Consider the following 16663-nt stretch of genomic DNA (forward strand, 5'->3'; position numbering starts at 1 on the left):
AAGGAAGGAAGGAAGGAAGGAAGGAAGGAAGGAAGGAAGGAAGGAAGATTGCATTGCCATTTTTCCAGTACATAACATAAATGATAGCATCTCAATTAGAGGGGGTTGAGCTTTGTTTCACCTTTTTCTCTCTTTTTTTTTTCCTTACCTCAGATCAGGTGTTAGCCTCAGAGAGTAAAGTAGGAACCCCTGCTTACCACTGGGATAACATGAGTGACACCATCTCCACTGTCTATGACTATCCCTGTCAGTGTGCGTTCACCAACTTGCCGGGATGTCCAAGAGGCCGCCAGAGCCAGCACTGCCTGGAGAGAGACATTGAACAGACACTGAGGAGAGACACAGCATCCAGAAAGATTGGAAGCCATTGCTCAGCTGGTCTCCCATTCTGCAGGGAAACTCTTACTTCCTTAGTAAGTCTGAGAAACTTCCTTTTCCCTACCCCACATCTTCCAAATTACAATTCTCACTTAGCCAACTGGCATGCCAGTTTTCACTTCAAATGGAGTAGAGTTTTCAACAAGAACATATAAAGTTTTACAAACAAAAACTAATCAAATGGAATTCTACTGCTAAATCACAAGATTTAACTTCTAATCTACCGATCTTCCACGTGCAACCACAAACAAGGCACACTGGTACACATGGAGGTTTTGTTTGTTTGTTTGTTTGTTTGTTTGTTTGTTTGGGAGTTTGCTTGTGGTTGGAGGCTGGGTCTCATGTAACCCAGGCTGGCATCAAATTTGTCGTATAGCCAAGGATAGCCTTGAACTCCTGATCTCCCTGCCTCTAACTCCAGAGTATGAGGAATGCAGATGTGCACCATCCCCAGGTCTATATCGTGCTTGGGATGAAACCCGGGGTTCTGTGATGGGCAAGTGAGCCACACCTCCTCTAGCAGGTGGAGAGGCCTCCCATCCAGAAGTTCTAGTCCGCTGGATACAAGATTGCTGTTCTCAGCCAGAGGCACCAAACATTTGTCCACTTCTGCCACTGCTCACAGCGAGAATTCTTGGGGCGGCTGCTGCTGCACAATGCACAGGACACGGCACAGCAAGCAACCGTCCAGCCCAAAGCCAGGCCAAGCTGGAACACAGGAACTTAAATTTTTAAAAGGCACGTGGGTAAAGCTGGCATACAGACCGTCTTAACAACCATTAGTTCTTGTGGGGTTTGATGACACACACCCATTATCAGGGCACACAAGAGGTTGGGACAGGAGGCTCATGCTGAGTTTGAGGTCAGGGAAGGCTACAGAGTAAGACTTTGCCTAAATCATCATCCTCATCATCTGAGTACAGTGTTTCTGAGTACTTCCCTATTCTATATTATATATATATGTCTTGAGAGAGAATAGAACCATAGATTTCATCTGCATGGTGGTGGCACATGCCTTTAATCCCAGCACTCAGGAGGCAAAATGGATCTCTGTGAGTTCAGAACCAGCCTGATCTACAGAGTGAGTTCCAGGACAACCAAAGCTACACAGAGAAGCCTTGTCTCAAAAAAAAAAAAAAAAAAAAAAAAAAAAAAAACCACAAAAAAGGGCGAAAAAGAAAAATAATTAACAGATTTCTTCTGTGGGAATGGGTGGAACCTTTTTTGTGTTAACAGTACATAGCACCTCCAAAATGCATTTCCCTATGTTTCTTAGGAGGAAGTAATATTATGTGGGAAATTTTGGAGAAAGATATATCTCAATTACTCCTCAAAACTCCAACCAACCTCAAAATTCCAACCCAAAGTAAGTGTAAGAAGCTAAACAAACAAACAAACAAACAAACAAAAACACACCTACATCTCTAACTTGTGCAAATAAAAACACACAGGACTATGCACAGGAACACTGTAGAGCCAGACTAATTTTGGATCCGTGGGCATTGTATAAAAATAAATTACAGACTAGATTCTTGGTGGTGCTCTGACTCAAACCTGAAGAGCCTGGTGATAGGGTGCACACCGAGAGGGCAGAGAGGAGTCTAGCCCAGGCTGAAAGGGCTTTTGGGTTACTGCTTCTTACCCTGTCAGAATCACAAAGATAATACTTTTTTTTTTTTTTTTTTTTTTTTTTTACCTGAACTGCAATGTAGAGTCCTGGTACATTAAATGATTCAAACATGATTTCTGCAAGGTATTCTCTGTTTTCTGGTGTGTTCAGTGGAGGTTCTGTCTGTAAGAAAACATTAGATTTAGTGTTCCCTCACATTTCCTATAACTACATCACAACTATAAAAAGGCTGACCTAAAGGAGCCTGCCCATGGTATTACAGAATTCCCTAGCTGCAAAGACAGGGGTCACTGAAGGTGACCAGTTACAGGTATTGTACTGTGGGTCTTAAGAGCTTTGACAAGGCAGAGTGAAGACCTCTGTGCAGTTTCTGCTCTCAGGAATCACCCAAAGTTCAAAGTTCAACAACTCACAGAAAAGGAGCAGCTTGCTCATCACCTACATTAGACTTAACCACCGTGAAGCTGGGAACCACGGTGCAGGATGCCAAAGGCAGCAGAATACAGCCAAGAGTGAGGACTCACAGCTCAAGCTTCCTCCCACCTGGCCCTCACAGCAGCAGCGGCAGGCTCAGCCCACCACACTCCAAGATGGCCACCATGTCCCCCAGGCCACACTCACACATGCACTGGAAGCAAATGCTAACAGACATTATTATGTAAAAATGCTAAAATAAAGAGCAAGAGAAAGACAATCACAACACAAAAGGAGACAAAACCCACATCACACAGGGAAAGCAGCCCACGGTGCTCCAACTCTGAAACGCTGGGCACCAGACGTCACAGTGATCATACATGACAGGTACCAGTCAACACACGGGTACACTGAAAACACTGCATAAAATCACCCTCAGGCTATGAGTACAGATCTTTATGAAACAGAAATACAGTGCTGTGAAGTGTAAGCAGAATAACCCTTTCCTCCTCAACTTGCTTTCTGGTCATGCTGTTTCACCTCAGCAACAGAAACCCTAACAAGACATCATCTGTCTCTCACTAGAGGCTTGTCCTTTGCAGGAGACAGAGACCATAACAGAAAACCACAACTGGTCAAAACATACACAGACAAAAATACCAGATCAGGGGGTGCCCGGCCACAACAAGTATACCTGCAACCTAAGGCTCAGGGAGCATCAAAGAAGAAGGGACAGAAAGATTATAAGAGCCAGGCCAGGAAGGCCGCTTTGAAGTTGAAAAACAATCTCCTAGAAAGGACAGGGAAGTGTTTTCACCCAGGACACTGAAACAATGCGGCTGCCTAAACAAAACGGACAACACCAGGACACAGGCCGATGTGGAAGGGGAAATTTCCTGAGGCTGTACCTCCTGACGAGCAATGCGCCACTGCTGAGAGGGAGAAAAAAATTAGATTTTCCCAGTGGTGAGTCCCCCAATGGGTATACAATGCCGTGCGGTCAGCCCTAAAATCATGTACACACACGCAGCACTAAACAGACTCAGCGGGTTATGTTTATATATCTATGTGTTTACATAGGTGGTAGCAGTAGTAATAATAATAATAAAAGAAGTAATGAATTTGAGAGAGAGTGAGGGGTACTTTAAAGGGCTGGAGCAAGAGAACACAAGAAGGGTTGGAGGGAGGAAAGGAATGGAGGGAAACAGGTATATTTTAATCAAAAATTTTACATGAAGAAAAGAATGCTCTATACATAGAATAAAATGGTACCTAGAGCCATGCACATGGTGGCACACACCTTTTATCCCAGCACTCAGGAGCAGACCCAGACAGATCTGTGAGTTTAAGGGCAACCTGTTCTACATAGAGAGTTCCAAGCCAGCGAGAGCCACATATATGGTGAGACCCTGTCTGAAAACAACAACCAAACAGCCTGTGTACCTGTACCCACAAGGGTTATACTGTTTCTTAGAAAGCAGAAGCAGCAGGCAGTGTCTGAAAACAGGAACAAAACACACAGGAACCGGCTGCTGAGTGTGCGAGCCCACTCCAGCTGCTATGATAATGACTATGGGTGCTGGCGGTTCAAAGGAGAAATGTCTCCCATAGGCTCGTGCATTTGAACACTTGGACCCCATAGGTGATGCTTTTTGGCTTTTAGGAGACGTGGCCTTGCAGAAGGAAATACATCAACTGGGAGTGGGCCTTGCAATTTTATAGCCTTGTCCCACTTCCTGTTCGCTCTCTGCTTCGAGGCTGTAATTGAAGATGTGACCTCTCAGCTTCCTGCAGCTGTCACCATGCCTGGACCTTGCTTCCATGCCTCCCAGCCAGTGACAGACTCTTTGGAACCTTAGGACAAAATAAGCTTTTTTCCTTAAGTGGCCTTTGGTCACAGTGTTTTACCGGCTTTGAAGAATTAAACTCTCTACTTCTACTTCAGGCAATATTTGTTACGTAGTCAGATTCTCTTGGCTCCAGAATCAAAGTCGATATTCCTAAAGCTATGACTTCATAACCCATTTCCTCCTTGGCCTTCCACTTCTTCTGTGTCTATCACCAAAGGTACAGGAAGTGTTCCTTTGGAAGACACACTTAACTAAAACATTCCCAAACCATTACACAAGATCAAAGTTTTCTTATTGTCTTAATAGTGAAACATATGATTGGAACATCATATAAAAGCAAATTACATGGGCATTGTAATTATAGCAATAATTAGAGTATCAACTGGTGCTGATGTAAAATGAATAATTAATAAATAACCTATATTTCTCCATGAGTTAGAAAACTGAATGCACGTCTGTAGAATTAGTTTTACCCTCAAACCCCTCCATAACTGCAGTAAAGAAATGTTTGTGATTACTGGTGTGTGTGTGCACATGAGCACAAGCACACAAGTGTCACACACCCCAGGGTAGGTCAGAGGATAACTCTTGGGAATCTTTGTTCTTCTCTCACTGTGGGTCCTGGGGACCAAACTCAGGTCATCAAGCTTGCACAGAATGCACTTTTACCTACTGAGACACCTCACCTACCCAAGAAACAAATTTTAAAATATAAACACGCAATGAAAAGAGAGCAGGTGAGTCGGTGATAGCTAGAAGCTTGAAGGTGGTGGACCAGAACAGCCCAAGTAAACCCATACAGCCCATCTGTGTGCTGGCTAGTGGCCACTGAACTGGGTGAGGGCTTGCCTAAACCACCATTAATGTGCTGGCTACTTTTATGTCAACTTGACACAAGCTAGGATTACCTGAAAGGAGGGGATTTCGATATAAGAAATGACTCTATGGACTTCGACTGTACTGTGTTTTCTTAATTAATATAGATGGGGGAGGGACCTTCCTCTTGTGGTTCTGGGTTCTATAAGAAAGTAGGCTGATGGACCAGCCATCTTCTGTAACCAGCAAGGCCTCAAGTGGGGGGATTAGGACACCAACCTGTTGTAGAATTTTTGGTTTCTGATGTGTAAACATGTTTTTGTTTTAATCCCAGGTGTGGGATGTAGGACAGATTCAGAAGGTCCACAGCAGCCAACCCTTCGCCTCATGCGGGCCCTGAGAGGGGCTCTTTGCCAGCTGTAGATAGTTTAATTCTGAGTACTCTAAGAGGGAATAAACGCCAGATCCCACAGAGAGAAAGGAGGCTCCAAAAAAGGAAGAAGGCTGCTGGTGCTTCCCCCCTGCTGCCCTGGATGCTGTTGATGCAGCTGGATGAAAAGAAGTTGGAAATATCTTGAAACAAAGATTGGACTTGCCCTAAGGAACCCGATGACCCTAACCAGCAGGAAGTAGCCTACAATAACTACACCCCTCTCCCCACTAACATTCCTTCTCTCCTACCTGGTGTTAAGAGTGTTGGAGGGGATTAGGGTGAAGAAGGGAGGAAGAGGAATAAGAAACCAAAATAAAATAGTGTAAAAAGTAATGCTTACACCAACCCAGCCACAAAACCTTCCACCTAAAGTTTGTCCTGCCTGCAGACTGTTCTGGGACTGGAGCCTAGCAGAATCATTATCAAAGAGACCAGAGACACTTCATCCAACAACTGATGGGAGCAGATGCAGAGTGCCACAGCCAAACATCAGGTGACACTCAGCAAGTTCTTCGAATAAGAGGGAGAAAGAATTGGAAGAACCAGAGGGGTCATGGACACACCAGCACACAGCCCACAGAAGCAACTAACAGGGACTCATGGTGGCTCAGAGAGATCAGGAAGCCTGTGGGGGTCTGATCTAGGTCCTTAGCATATATTATAGCTAAGTAGCTTAGTGTTCTTGAGGAAATCCTGACAGTGGCAGGGGAGTGACGGGGGGGGGGAGTCACTGACTCTTTTGCCTACTTGTGGGATCCTTTTTCCCCTACTGGATTGCCTCTTCCATCCTTCATGTGATGGTATGAGCCTGGTCTTATTGTAGCTTGTTACGCCATGTTTGGTTGATGTCCCTGGGAGGCCTGCTCTTTTCTGAGGAGAGGTGAGGGAGGTTGGATCTGGGGGAGTGGGGTAAGGACTGGGAGAAGGGGAGAGAGGGAAGGGAGGGGAAACTGCAGTCAGAGTGTAATATATGAAAGAAGAATAAAAAACCCAAGAAGGGAAAAGAAAGCAGGCTGAGAACACCATGATGAGCAAGCCAATAAATAACAACCCTCCATGGCGTCTACAATAGTTCCTGCCTCCAGGTTCCTGCCCTGTGTGAGTTCCTGTCCTGACTTCCTTCAGTGACGAACAGTCCTGTGGAAGTGTAGGCCGAATAAACTCTTTCCTCCTCAACTTGCTTTTTAGTCACGGTGTTTCATCACAGCAATAGAAACCCTACCTAAGAACATTAACAATCCAAGGAATTTCAGAGCATGGCACAGATGTATAAAACATCCATTTCTTTGTTTGCTAACCAAAAATCTAACAGAAGAGGAGGAGGAAGAGGAGGAGGAGGAGGAGGAGGAAGCAGAGGCAGAAGTGGAAGCAGAGGCAGGTGTGTGCAGTGGCACGTGCCTGTAATGCCAAAGCTGGGAACATGGAGACAAGTGGATCCCTTGAACTTGATGGCCAAGCGGGGGCTACTTGGTAAGTTTCAGAACAGTAACAGAATCAATCAATCTCTCTCTCCCTCCCTCCATCTATCTATCTTTCTCAGACACACACACACACACACACACACACACACACACACACACAAATAGGTGGCTAACAGCTGAAAAGCAACACCCACTGCTGCACCAGAGTACGCACACACAGAGTCAATGCCTGTCATACTGGTCTCTCCACTCTCAAAATCACCATCCCAGCCACACAGCTCCACCTCCAACACCACCCCGTGGCCACACATCACCCTTCCTGACCCTCCACCACCATCACACGAGTCACCACACCTTAAGGTCACCATGGAGTCTCACTGCTGCTGGTGTTGCTTGCTTTTGTGTGAACTGAATTCGTAGAGTCTGAAAGAGCCCTTCTCAAGTTCCAACTAGATTTCCACTCCAGATCACTGTGACCAGGTCAGCCGCACATGACTGTGGTCCCAGCTGCTTCTGAGGCTAAGGCAGGAGGATCACAATTTTGAGGCCTGACAAGGTCTCATAGAGTTCAAGCCCAACCTCAGCAACTTTAGGCCCTGTTTCAAAATGAGAAAAAAGCAGGGCATGTGGGCACTACGACACACTGAGGCCATGGGCTGCTTACTGTACAAGCCTCAGGGCCTGAGGTTCAACTCCCAGAATACCAACAACACCAAAACTCTTTAAAGCATCGTTCTGGCAAATGTGGTGGCTTGTGGTTCATACTCCTTATTTCAACACCAGGGGAGTGAGGCAGAAGGACTGCCATGAGTGGAAGCCAGCCTGTACTACGAAGTGAGTCCAGGCCAGTCTGGGATATGGGGTATCTCAAAAGATAGAGTTGTGTGTTGAGGTCTGGGCAGTTCAGTGTTTGGACGGGCACAGGATTCCCATCTACCACCAGCTCAGATCACGAAGCCAGTGTGAGTCTCTAAACCATCTAGAAAACATGGCGTCAGCAGCTTCTTCTCACTCTGTACAATGTACAACAGTCAAGGATAGTTCCTAAGAGCTGGTAATATGAGTCACTTAGGACTTGCACACATTGAAGTCTTAAGCACACTAAACCCAAAAGTCCTCACCTAAGACAGCACATAGATGTCTCCATTTCCTTCTACATCTGCTTCCGTCCTCTCAATTCCAGAAACTGATGGCAAAGAACAGAGGCCTGAGGCTGGGGGATGGCTCCGCTGGTGAAGCGCTTGCCACACCTGTCCTGAGTTCAAACCCCCAGCACTCACGTAAAAAGTCAGGTATGTGAGCAAGCACACCTGAGAGGCAAGACACAGGATCCATGCTGCTTTCTGGACAGCCATGTAGCAGAGTGGAAAGCAGATCACTGGGAGAGGCAGTCTCAAAACTAATGGTGAGAGCCAGCAAAATGGCTAGCACTTCACAAAGACTAACACCCTGACTTAGAGTCTACACGGTAAAAAAGAAAGAACCAGCTCTGGTAAGCTGCTCTGTGACCTACACAGACACACCCCCACACCCCCACACCCGCACACCCCCACACCCCCACACCCCCACACCCCCACACCCCCACACCCCCACAGCAAATATGTAAGTGTAATATTTCACACTAAAAATGAGGTGGAGGGGCTAGAAAGTTATCTCAGCAGTTAAGATTGATCTCACAGAGGACCTAAGTCTGTTTCCCAGCACACTTGTCTGGCAGCTCACAATGTCTGCAACTCTAGCTCCAGGGGATTCAAGTCCCTCTTCTGGCCTCTGTGGGCACCTACACATACACACACATACACACACACACACACACACACACACACACACGTATACATACCTACATACAAAAACACATAACTCAACCATACTAACTTACAGAACAACAAACTAACCTACAGAATTCAAAGTGCAGTGTGTGTAACACAATATTTTTTTATATTTTAATAATAAAGTTGAATTTTTTTAAATTCACCATAGGTGCCCATTTTTAGCAAATGGGCTTACCTCCTATTTCTTCCTGGCAAATGTTGATTTTTCATATATATATATATATATATATATATGTATATATATATACACACACACACACACACACACACACACACACACACACACACGCCAGCTAAACCGGGAAAGGGTGAGTATGTGAGAGAGAGAGGATGGAGAAGGAAGGGGATGAAGAAGAAAAGAGGAGGAGGAAAATAGAGACTAAGAGACAGAGAAAATCTGGGTGGCTTTCTGTTTGGGGGGTTGGAGGGTTTTGTTGTTGCTGCTGTTGTCATTTTGTTTCCAGGAAGCATGTCCTGTGGCATGTCCCTGCACTTCCTCCACTGGCCTTAGATTAGATGCCCACTAGGCAGAGGAGAGGTCCTGGCACAGTAAGCTGAAGCAGGCAGAAGGAAGCAGCTGGGCGCGGTGCCTGGCCCTAAAATCTAGCCAACAGGTAGTTGGTGATAAGCTAGAGCAGGAGAAGTGCCAGCCCTGGCAGGTGGGATCTCAGACGTGTTTTGGCCACACAGACAGAATAACTCACACGCTGTCAGTTTCCTGGCTTTGTTTATTTAATACAACCACTGCGCGTGTTCGGGAGAGGGGATACTGAGGCCTGTAAAACACAGAAGCCACACTTAACATTCTGAATTCAAAAATACACCTGAGGGAGAGGTCAGAGCACCTTCAAAGAAGTTCCTTGATAGACTCCATAGCTATTAGCCTTGTAGTTACCACCTTCTAAACCAGGCAATTCTGAAGAGCATATGTAGTAACATTAGAAAAAATTATAATCAGATATAGAACCATTTGACAATATGCCTGACAGAAAAACCCAAAGCTAATTCATGTAAGTTTTAATATGCATCTTGTGTTGTACAGAGTTGTTATTTAAGAAGCAAGCATTTTAAACATTAGACTACTTTTAATGTGAAAAGAATATTCCACGGAAGGAAACATTCTGCTAAATAGAACAATTATATCTCATAGATCCCAGGAGGTATTTCTTCTCATTTCTCTACGCTGTTTTGTTTGACACAATACTTAATACCATAATCAAAGCCCTAACTCAGCTCAGTTTCCTTTTACAATAAGATCTAAACACTGAGAAAATGACCTCTTGGCTGAGGTTTCTCTGCTATAACAGAATAATAGTCACGGTGTCCAGTTACTTCTCAAGGATACAAGAGGACACCAGGACTTCCCAACCAGGCCTCCTTCTCTGGACACTGTGCTGGCGGTTACAGTACTAACCCTCCTCCAAGTCTGAGAGACCCATGGACAGCTTAGGCACATGGGGCAAAGCCACTGGGGAGGTTCCTAAGAGCAGCTTCTAAGTTACAGGAAATCCTTCCCCTCTACTACTGAGCAGGAATGTGTGAAGACTCTGAAGAGGTGGCACAGAAAGCTGCACAACCATCCTGGGACACCAGACAGCCAGCAGAAGATGTCACACTAAAAGACGCGTCTACCTCCAAGCTGCTGAAGCAAGCAGTCCAGGGCAGCTAGGCTCTGGCCTTCCTGCTCTGCAGGGTGGGAAGCCTTTTAGGTTCTGGATGCTTTTATTGATCCTTCTGATATTTGCTCCCAAAGCAGACTGAATCATGGCAAAGCTTTTAGAAGGACTCTGTGTGTAAAAATCTAAGTAATTTGGAATTCACAGGAGTATATCCTTTTAGTTCTAACTACTCACCATTAAAAAATAGTGGTCTTCGGGTTCAGCACGAAGATACTTAAAGACCACTTGTTCCATGAACCTTTCCATAAGATCCCAGTCTTCAACGATGCCATGACGTATAGGCCACTGCAGCAAAAGGATACAAGCAACAGCTTCACCCAACAAGCACAAAGGAGGCTGCATGGCCCAACAGGATAAAAGCCTCCTGGTGGGAAGCTCAAGGGGACTCTCATAGGAAAAACATACTTTGACAGAAAACTAGTTCTGTACTATGCATCACCTCTAAGTACACAGGACTACCTGGATGGCAGCAGGCAGACAGGACTCATCTGCCATGCAACTCCCTCTGGCCCGTTTGTTTTTTTACAGAAGAAAGACTTGCTTTGCTGGTGAAGAGGTGGAGAGACAGGAACTATTACACACTGCTGATGGAACTGATGCAACTATCATAGAGGTCAGTGTGAAGGGTCCTAAAAAGAACTAAAAGCAGAACTTCTGTATAGCCCAGGAAGACCACACAGGGGTATAAACCTGAAGGACTCCAAGTCAATAAATCACAGAGATATAGGCACATCCACGGTGACTGCTGTGTGCTCACAGTGGCTAAGAAATGGAGCCAGGCTAGATGTCTATCAACAGATGAATGGATTTTTTGTAAATGTAATATATATTTTTTAAATACACACACACACACACACACACACACAAATGGAAATTTATTTAGTCATTAAAAAACTGATATCAACAAAATGTAACTAAAAAGAAAAAAAAACTGATATCATGACAACTGCAGGGAAAATAGATGCAAATGGAGACTATTATAGTAAATAAAATAAGCCAGACTCAGAAAGACAAATACTGCATATTTTCTCTCATATTTGGAACCTAGATTTAAATCAGTCACTCTCTTTATCTCTCTTTCTTTTTCTGTATGTGTGTGTATATGTGTTGAATGAAAGCAAAAAGGATACCATGAGTGGGAAGGAAGTAATCTTAAGGGAGGAAGGAGAAAAAGAGAACAATGGAATACAAATGTCACAAGGGCAGGAGGAGGACTCTTTGGAGGGAACAGGGGAACCAGCAAGGGTGGGCAGGTAGATAAGAGAGGTCATGAGGTCATCAGAGGAAGTGTAGGTGAATAAGAACAAAGTAAAGCGACATGTGTGTGTGAAAATGTCATAATGCAATCCATCACTTTGTATGAATTTGGATTATTTTTAAAAGAATTACCTGCTTTAATATTAGTGCTTCCTCTACATTATACAGTCTGCAAGTTTCCAGGTCTGACAGGTGCATTAGTCAACCTGCAACTTCCTGAAGGGCAGATCTTGCTCACACTGCTGACAACTGTGCGACTCAGGGCTGTGTTAACCCACTTGATTCTTCACTCAAAAATCCACCTCTTCAAAAACAACCCCTCTGTTCACCTTAGAATGAAGCCACATTCCACAACCCACAGGCACAATTTCCAGACAACCTATCGTTTTCCTCAGTCATTCTAGGCTCTCTCCTTGGCTGTGCACTTACACAAGCACACCGCCTGGCACAACTTTACCTTGGTAGCATAGGTAGGTTTATCAATGGCTTCATCCCCTATGAAAAAGTCAAGGTCATCAACGCCTCTCAACACCCTCCTCTGGGCTTGATCAACTACCTTTGCAGATTCTCTGATGGCGATACCTGAAGGGAAAAAAAAATTGTTTCTTTCACTCTCCTTGTGTTATCTGAGTTGGCAGGAACAGTTAACAGGATCTGTATGTTTGTACAAGTCAATGGTGACGGCTAAGGTTGTACCTGGAGTGGGGACGCCCACAGAGGACGTGATGAGCACACGAGGTAACAGAGAAACAAACAACTCTTCTCCGGTGTCATCTCAGCGTAATGCAAGGGAGCTGCTTTTAAGCTGCACAGAAGCAATGGAATTAATCGGCCTCACCTGGAGAAAGCCCTTAGGAAACCAGCTGATGTTATGGACCACACCCACATGTCGACTGCAAAATACATCATAGGAGGAGCAAACAACAGAGAAGAGGAAGGGAAATGGAAAAAATAATGTGTCTATGCTCCCAAGTCATTTTAATAAAGTGACATCAAATAGTTCTTAGATACATAGTCTAATTATAGAGTCGGGGACTGTAACTTCCAATTAAAATGAAAAACTGCAAGCTTATGGACCAGCATCTGTTGCAAAAAGAGAAATACAATATTCAAACAACCATATCACAGAGGATCTTAACAGTACATATTTGCAACTTTACTTAAAAAATAAATAATCACTCAGAATTTAACATCCAATAACTTTGAAACACTTAACAAAGATTTCATTCACACTGATGCTCCTAATGCCTGGTTACCCTTGGGGCTCCCTTCAATTCCTCATCATCATCAGGCCTCTGTGGAATAACATCCCCTCCTTGGAAACGTGCTCTGACTACCAGGCAAAAGTGGGGACATGTTCTCAATGTCCACCGGCCCTTCATACTTGCATTGATGTATTTTTCACAAAGAATTAGAACCAGTCCACCAACAGAACTGGCAACAGCTCCCAGGTCAGAAAATGTAAATCTTCTTCTTCTCTAAGGGAAGGGACATGCAAATCACTAAGACAAGCAGCACATAGAGTTACTGAGCACTCTGCTGCTTTTCGTGAGCAGGGTCACTGAGTCCTCATAGAAGCCTATCAGGTAGGTACCACTACCTCAATCAAGGTCATGCTGCTTCCCAGAGACAGAGCCAGGCTCTGCACCCTCGCAGCTGTCACCAGTGAGCTCCAGAGAAATGTGTGTCCTGTTAATATTCTACTCTACTGATACTTATTGTGACTTTGGAAAGTATTCAAACTACGTCACATCATTCTAACGTAAGCCTGATTCTGTAACTATACCGACAGAACCTCCTGAGGAATTTAATGTATATTTGGTGAAGAAACAGGCACCACTGCAAATTAACAGGAGTGCCAACTGAAGCTCCTCAGAACCCCACCATGAAAATCCTGTGTGTCCCTCAAAAGGGAGGGCACGTGATCTTTCTGCTATGACCTAACCATCCTAGGAGTGTGTCAGCGTTACAAAGTGAAGTCCCCTTTGCATGTGGAGCTGAGTACTTCCCAGCCAGCTGCCCTGCAGGAAGTGTTCTCACCATGAAAGGAAGGGACACATGCCACCAGCTCCCACGCAGGGCTGCAGGGCTGTATAACGCACATGGACACTCAACAGGGACACAGCGGGACCTGGTAGTAACATTAAGCACAGGGAACGCCACACTGAAAACATGCCTGAACATTTAAGAGGCAGCAAGGTGGAACCACTCTGGGGAGAAACCCGGAGACACTGTGACAAGGGATTCATCCAATAAGTCATCTTTTAGAAATCACTCTAAAGGAGCACCAGAGAGAATAAAGGTACAGATTTAATGATGCTCTGTAGAACAAGTCATAAGAGCAACAAGGCACAGGTAGGGTCCTAACCCATCGGAAGTCAGGGGTGGTGAAAATGTACCAAAGCCTAACACAGACCTATTAAGCAGCCCTTCAGAACCCCAAGCAGCAGCTCCAGCCAAAGCCTTATGGACCACCCCATGTTTGGGCCTGAGACAGTCAGCCAAAGCAGGGCACAGCTAAACCCTGGGCAGCCGGACCACAGCGGCTGTTGTTTTCAGCTACTAAGCATTGGCTTTTCAATTACGGGGGTGGGAAGGAAGGGAACAGAACAAATTCAAGCAAAAGCATTCTGGCCTGTTACTCGCAGATCCATTTACCCCAGCAGGTTGGAGCTTTTGACGCTGCTACACAAAGCTGTCCTTGACAAAGCTCACAGTTTCGAACTGCAGGGCTGAGATAAGCGCGTCTGTGACTTTGTGTCAGCCGGCCTTGCCTTCCGAGGCAGCAGGCAGCTGCACGAAGCCCGTCGGCTGCAGTCTGAGCAGCCATCACTTCCACAGCAGACACCTAAAGTGAATACGACTGCAGACCTCTCTCCAATTGTAAGATACCAGTTTTGCTGCAGATTTATCTTAAAAATTATTCCAGGACTGGCAAGATGGCTCCGTGGTGAAGGTGTCTGCCACCAAGCCCTGATGACATGAGTTTAACCTCCAGGACCAATGTGGTACAAGGAGAAAACTGACACCATCAGCGTGTCCTTGGACTTCTGTACACGCCGTGGCACGAGTATACACACACACACCAATAATACTAGTAATAATAAATAAGTGTAAAACATTATTTCAAAACAAGTAAGTGTGCATATAAATTGTTACTAAAAGTAGATCTTCTGACATCTCAAATTATTACAGGGACAGAATTAAAACAGCATATTAAGAGTGAATTGGGTGTCTTTTTTATTTTTATTTATTTTCCTCAGAAGAGGATCATGAAGTAATGGTGAAAACAGAAGACACAAGAAGGGCCTGGAAATATGGCTCAGTGGTTAAGAGGACTTGTTGCTCTTGCAGAGGACTTAGGTTTTATTCCCAGCACCCATTAGGGTGGCTCACAACCAGGGCTGTCACTACAGATCCAGGGCAATCTGGCACCCTCTTCTGACCTCTGTGAGCAAGAAATTAATGTGGTACACAGGTATACATTGCAAGCAAGATACCAGCCACATAAGATATTTTTCTAAAAAAAGAAAACGATACAGAGTTATTTTATCCTCTGGCAAGAACGAGCTTAATTATGTATAAATTTCAGATTAAACTGTCAAGCCAATATAACAGACTGTGAGCGGTGAAGGAAAAAAGATCCTACAACTCATGACATCACTCGTTTGCCAAGAATCTGAGGACAAAACATGAACCAAAAGAAAAAGAAAAGCCAAAAAAAAAAAAAAGAAAAGAAAAGAAAAAAGAAAAAGAAAACAAGAAAGAAAAGCCATGTCTGCTCCCCGCCACACACACACAAAGCCTAAGACTTAACAGGAAATAAAGGAGGACATTAAATGACAACAGAGTAAATCTTACCTCTCCCAGAAAATTAACTCTAAGTACTGTGAGCCCAGGTCATAACAAAGCTAAATTTTGGTGGCAGGGAGGAAGTGGGGTTAGGGGAGGATAGAGAGGTAGGAGAGAGGAAGGAAGTAGGGGGAAGAGATGGTACTTCTTTTAACAATAATGTGACAGGCAAGGGAATCTAAGCAATAAAGACACACAGACCTTGGGCTGGAAGTGATGCTCAGTGACAGAGCTGGTCTAACCTAGGTCACCCAGCTACCCCAGCAAGCTACAGGGCCCTAGGTCCTTCCCACCCAGCACTAACACAGAGACCCTTTCCAACTAGGTGTCAAGAAAGGCCAAGTGGAAAACCTGCACTTTGACCCCAAACTGCCAGAAACAAAGAGGCGTCCCCCTTAAAATAAGATAATCTTATAGTATAATAAACCAAATTTCCGAACTTAATTTTTAGAAAAAGAAATTCTCACCATAGCAAACATCAGAAACATCAACTCAAATAAGACAACTGGCAGATAAGATGGAGATGGGACAGATATTAAATTACCAAGCAAGGTCTCTAGAAAAAGATCATAACATTCCTCACGTGAAGTGTCAAAGAACTGTGCACACACATTCCATCAAAGTCAGTTCCCTGGAACAAAATATTATTTCAGTGTTTGTTTGGTTTGGCTTTGCCTTTTGAGACAAGCTCTTCTCCCTATGTGGTCCAGGCTGGTCCCAAGTGCTCCATCCTTCTGCCTCAACCTCCTAAAAGCTAGGAATACAGTACTGGGTCATCCTGCCCAGATCGCAGATCGTTTCTTTGTTTCTACTTTGTTGTTATTTCTCTTTTTAGTTTTTGTTTAAGACAGTCAATCTGATGTTCCCCCACACTGGCTTTGAACTCACTATGTAACTAAAAATAACCTTAAACTCAGTAACTTCCTATTAATAGAGAACAGGTCTCCTCCTACTGAGCCAGTCCATTTTCTAACAACAATAGAGATATAGAGATATAGAGAGATAGAGAGATAGAGCGATAGAGCGATAGAGAGAGAGAGAGAGAGAGAGAGATAGATAGATAGATAGATAGATAGATAGATAGATAGATAGATAGATAGA

At 44.5% G+C, this 16663-nt stretch overlaps 1 protein-coding gene across 4 annotated transcripts in view; it reads right to left on the bottom strand.

Moving 5' to 3' along the window:
- Actr3b (actin related protein 3B) overlaps positions 1-16663 on the bottom strand; it is an 89874-nt gene that overhangs the window by 30736 nt on the left and 42475 nt on the right. For 3 of the 4 annotated variants that reach the window (XM_055612965.1, XM_055612964.1, XM_055612963.1), the window contains 4 exons: positions 12168-12292; positions 10628-10738; positions 2075-2170; positions 198-305 (listed from right to left, as the gene is read on the bottom strand). In XM_055612965.1, the coding sequence (XP_055468940.1) occupies positions 198-305; positions 2075-2170; positions 10628-10699 (276 nt within the window). In that variant the 5' untranslated portion in view covers positions 10700-10738; positions 12168-12292. Of the gene's footprint in view, positions 1-197; positions 306-2074; positions 2171-10627; positions 10739-12167; positions 12293-12406; positions 12478-16663 lie in introns of those variants that run through there. The other variant, XM_055612966.1, reaches the window with a different exon arrangement.

The sequence above is a fragment of the Psammomys obesus genome, unplaced genomic scaffold, assembly GCF_907164565.1.
Source record: "Psammomys obesus unplaced genomic scaffold, mPsaObe1.curated_primary_1811, whole genome shotgun sequence".
Lineage (NCBI taxonomy): Eukaryota > Metazoa > Chordata > Mammalia > Rodentia > Muridae > Psammomys > Psammomys obesus.